Raw genomic sequence first — 4,804 nt, forward strand, 5'->3', positions numbered from 1 at the left:
GCCTTGTACAGTGGGATGTAAAATGTTACCCTTGTACAGTAGGGTATTATATGTTAGCCTTGTACAGTGGGATGTTATATGTTACCCTTGTACAGAAGGTATGTGTGAATATACCATGACGTGCTTAGGATTAATTTAAGTATTGTGGGTTGTATTTTTTAGAATTGTTCCATTAAGGATCCGTGTATAGCAGTTTATCCCATTGTACGGCTTGTGTGGAGTAGACCCTTCAATCCTTATACTATAGTAAGTGTCCTTGTATTTCTTCACCTGATGATCAGAATGCATAGCCAGGATCCCGTCTTGGTTGATCCTCCTGAACAGACTATCATGTCCCTCATAGGTTAGAGAATGGTAGTTTGTTCCTAATTTCATAAGCCTATATGTAGAACTAAGGGCTTGAGCCTCAATCTCTATATGCAGAGGTTTAATGTTCAGAAGAACCTCCATCGCTGCAGAAGGAGTAGTGCTTATGGCACCCGTTATCATGAGGCATGCCAGTCTTCAATCTTACTTCTATTATGTCCTTGCATCAGGACATAATATAAAATTATGTCCTGTCAAGAGATAATATAAAAATCATCATTAATCTTTAGATGTTTTCATAACCAAAATCAAGAATGGCTGTATAAAAGTTTTACAATCTGATTTAACATTAAGTAATAAAGGTAGTTATTTGAATGATGTGAGAGCAACATAATTTAATTCAGAAGTGATAAATTCAGCAACTATTGTTTCTGTTATGGGAGCAAGGAGAGAGGAGGAAGGTGTTATGTGTGGTTAGATGAAAACTTATTTCAAGTTAAAATCGCTTTTAGTGTAAGATAAGAGACTTGCTAAGCTTTATTTAATGTTTCAAAATGAAGAGTTTGGTGAAGGAATATTTGTTTGGGAATGTGGACAAAGTGAAAGTAAAATATAGAAGAGCCAAGAATTATAAAATGTTGAGTTAGTTATATTGTCCAAAGTAGGGATATCCAGTTCTGCAGACCACTTTGGTAGGGTGTAAGAAAACATTCAGAATTGCCTATAGAACAAGCTAGAAGACCTAGGTGGCCAAAATTGAGTACATGAGTAGGGTAGTAACATATTTGAGAATCCTACTGATTGAAGTTAGATCAAACTATCTAAGTTTGCTCTGCTATATTTTTACTGATTTTTTTATTTTTTATCTAGATTGGAGAGAAGCTCCATCACCGCCTGAAGTGAATGGGGACAATGGAAGTGAAAACACCATCAGTCCGCTCTGCTCTGGTAATTTTATATCTATGATTTAATTAATTTTACATCCTTTTAGAAATGAACATTTTATTGTTTTAAATCATTAAATAATTGTAGCAATAATTGTATTTAAGAGTTTTTACTTTTTATCTTACTTGTACTGTTTCCAATTTAAATAAGTAGTTTTAATTCAGATAATTAAGGTACTAATAAAAGGTCGTGTTTTCTGGTTTTATTAATCCTTATTTTCCATTCAATACTATTTGTTATTTCCATATATGTATATTTTTTTCAGATTGTGGGTTGAGTTTTGATTCTATTCAGGAAATGATGCGCCATCGTTTAGAAGATCATACTACACGTCGATCTTCTATTGATGCCTCGACTTTCAGTGGTAAGCAATTAATTTTTGTTCCTTTGAAATGTGTAAGTTTAGTTTTATTACTATTTGCCTGTTATTATGCATTAAAATAATTATTCCTCTAGATATTGTGTTGAAGATTTCCTCTCCCTCCCTTTATTTAAAATCAGTTTTTATTGTTTATAATTCTGTATTACTAAAAGACAAAATACTGTTTAGCTAAAAGAAAAACTTTAGACATCATTTGATTGATCGATTTTTGTTTTGTTGATTAATTAATACACTACTTATTTATGTATAAATTTATGATTTTCTCCTATACTTTACTATTATAGTTAATTTATTTTTTGTTGATTAAATCCGTTTTTAAATTTCTATTAACTTAAATAGAATTAATGTTGCTTATGTTTTCTCTTGTCCTTTCTCATTAAATTGAACTAACCCTTTTTTTTTTTTTTTCAGGTTGTTGCCCTAGCCCCGTTCCTTCAAGTGGTGGCTCCCATTCATTGCCAGATTCTGAGGCAGAGGATTCTTCAAGTGGTGGTAAAAAACGAAAGTCGACTCGAAGCTCGAAGCTGGGGACTCCACAGAGCCAGACTGTGACCAGATCAGTCAAGGAGCGGGCCGAAGCCGCCCTGCGAGAGCTGAACCTCCCTCGGCAGAGAGCTAGCGACAAGAGGTGGATGCCTTCGTGCAACAGTAAACAGAAAGCTGACATTTACAGTTTCACCGATGAATCCTTGTAAATTTTTCAGCAGTTATTGTTTTATGTTTAAACAGACTGATACTGCTCTATGTATGTGATATTTTTTATTGACTGAAATTTTATACTAGTCCACTTGTTACATTATTTTACCTCAAGTCTGATTAGATACTCCCTTTACTTCATAAAAGAATTTGAAATAATCAATGAGCTTCCATCAGTTAGCTAAACATTTTATTTAAAACTTTTTATGATGAATACAGTCTTTATTAATTAATTTTTGAGGAGAATATATTTATGTTATATGTTTTCTTTTCTTTTTCTTTTTTTTCTGAGTTTATTAATAAATGATATGAAACACTGTAAATTTCTGTAGTTTAAAAATGTTAACAATAGAAGTTGTAATGTAATGTAATGTAATAGACCAATTTGGTAATATAACTGGCTAAGTCATGAACTAATGATATTGTTGCAAATGAGCAACATTTAGTAAATTATTTACAATGCTGAAACCGAATTATTGGCCCTTGTATTTAGTAATATTTTAATACATAAAGTGTGTAACTATTATCATTGATAAGTCGAGGTAATGTTTTTTCTTATCAACATTATCTGTTACTTTGAATGGTAGGGTACTTTATTATTATTCTATTTATATTTTATGCCAATTTAGCATTATGATGTAAATAATTTTCAAAATATTTGCCAATTTAATACTAAAACAAAATTTATTATAAGAGAATTTAATTGTTTTGTTTAATTGCAAGAGTTTGTTTGTAAATATAGTATGATAAGATCATAGCTCATTTATGCTTGGCTATTGTAGCTATGGCTGTGGTTAATTTCACTGCCTCCGATTTCTGATTAGCCTCAGAAATCATAGTAAATTTTTCTTTTCTCTCTTTTTCTTTTTTTTTTTTTTATAAACGTAAGGCACCATAGGACCGTTTGAAAGCCTAGAAATAAATTTTGTAAAATATATATATATATATATAATGTGCATATGTATAAAATTAGATAAATAATAATAGTAGATCTCATGGCACTTCTAATGACTCCATGTACATAAACACCGTAATGGAGTATGCCATTTTTCTTGTAAATATAAATGATAGTGCATTGAATATTTTTATACACATTGTATTATTCTGATACTTGTGCCTTTCCCCTTGTTAATAACAATAGTGACGAAGTGCTGATTATATTAATCACTTAGAATGAAGGACTGTTAAATAATTGCGTTAGTTATTTAATGGACCTTAATCAATGATCTAATAATTTTAAGTTTAGCCGATGTCTCGGAGATAGATATAAATCTTGCTTCAGGAATGTTATCCAGATCTCCTCGAGATGTCGAATAATCATTACCAGCAACTAAATATTTATTATTAAATAAATTATATATATTTATGTACATTTACAATCTGGGGAGCATTTTGTATATCATCTTGCAGTTTATTTTAGTGTATTAAAATTGAGAACAATTTATTTAATAAGATAATTTTGTTTTGTACATTTTTTAGTACTTTAACCCCTAAATTGTATAAGATTTTTTTTTTTGTTTTATAGAAAGGGGTAAATATTGTTCATTTATTATTTTATCGTGTTGCTTAGTGACACATTACATAATATACATTTTATTACTAAATCACTTATGATGGAAAAATAATCATTGTAGCCAATGATCATTTTGGAATCATATAAGATTATAGTTACGTCAATAATCATTTGGAATGAATTTAAAAAACAAAAAAAAAAAAACCTGCTTTGTATCTGGATACCCGTTGTTTATAAACTGATAATTTCTCATTTATTATGCATATACAAAATGATTTTTTGAGTTTTCATATCAATAAATATTTAATAATCATGTTATTTCTTATCATCCATAGAATGTTAAAAGTAATCTTTATCAAAGTTGTGAATTTGCTATTTTAATAATCCCATTACTAAGTCAAAACTTGATAAGTTGTAAGTCAAAGGGAGCTCGATTCTAGTTGGAGTTCTAAAGTTTTTGAGGTATTAAATTTTTTGAGTCATTGAGTTTACTGAAAATTGTAACAGAATTGGCATTTGTTACTGCATTGACACTTTTCAGAAGTGTGAGAAAGCTATTAGCTCACAAGGTAAAAAATGACAATTTTGACTTAGTAGTGGGCTCATTCAATTTCAAGTGGAGCACTCATTCCTCTAGCACCTCAGAAAAAAATCATGCTATGAAGTTTTTATTCTTGATGCTTTAGTAATTCAAAAATACTTTTATTGCTCCTGGTATTCAAATGGCATTAATATTTGTTCAAGTTTTTCAGTCATCTTTAGAGTTTTTATACATGTGTGGTTGCCTAAATTACTCAATGCTGTATCATTCAAATTAACTGCATTGTGTTCACCACTTCCTTCCATACTAAGCCCAGACCCCTTTGTATCTACCTAATATATTTCTGTGTATGTATAATATTTTGCCAAAGTTATCAAATTAAAATGAAGAAAATTATTACTGGTAAGTTATCCTTAAAAAC

The 4,804-nt window shown here is 30.1% G+C and overlaps 1 protein-coding gene across 10 annotated transcripts in view; it reads left to right on the plus strand.

Annotated features, from left to right (window-relative positions):
- Nucleotides 1-2,594, plus strand: part of LOC106684681 (uncharacterized) — a 188,480-nt gene extending 185,886 nt beyond the window's left edge. For all 10 annotated transcript variants that reach the window (XM_067048196.1, XM_014426930.3, XM_014426937.3 and 7 more), the window contains 3 exons: nt 1,177-1,254; nt 1,517-1,615; nt 2,045-2,594. In XM_067048196.1, the coding sequence (XP_066904297.1) occupies nt 1,177-1,254; nt 1,517-1,615; nt 2,045-2,328 (461 nt within the window). In that variant the 3' untranslated portion in view covers nt 2,329-2,594. The remainder of the gene's footprint in view (nt 1-1,176; nt 1,255-1,516; nt 1,616-2,044) is intronic.
- Nucleotides 2,595-4,804: the final 2,210 nt, after the last annotated feature.

The sequence above is a fragment of the Halyomorpha halys genome, unplaced genomic scaffold (genome assembly GCF_000696795.3).
Source record: "Halyomorpha halys isolate HHAL.00 unplaced genomic scaffold, Hhal_1.1 Scaffold30.1, whole genome shotgun sequence".
NCBI classification, from domain to species: domain Eukaryota; kingdom Metazoa; phylum Arthropoda; class Insecta; order Hemiptera; family Pentatomidae; genus Halyomorpha; species Halyomorpha halys.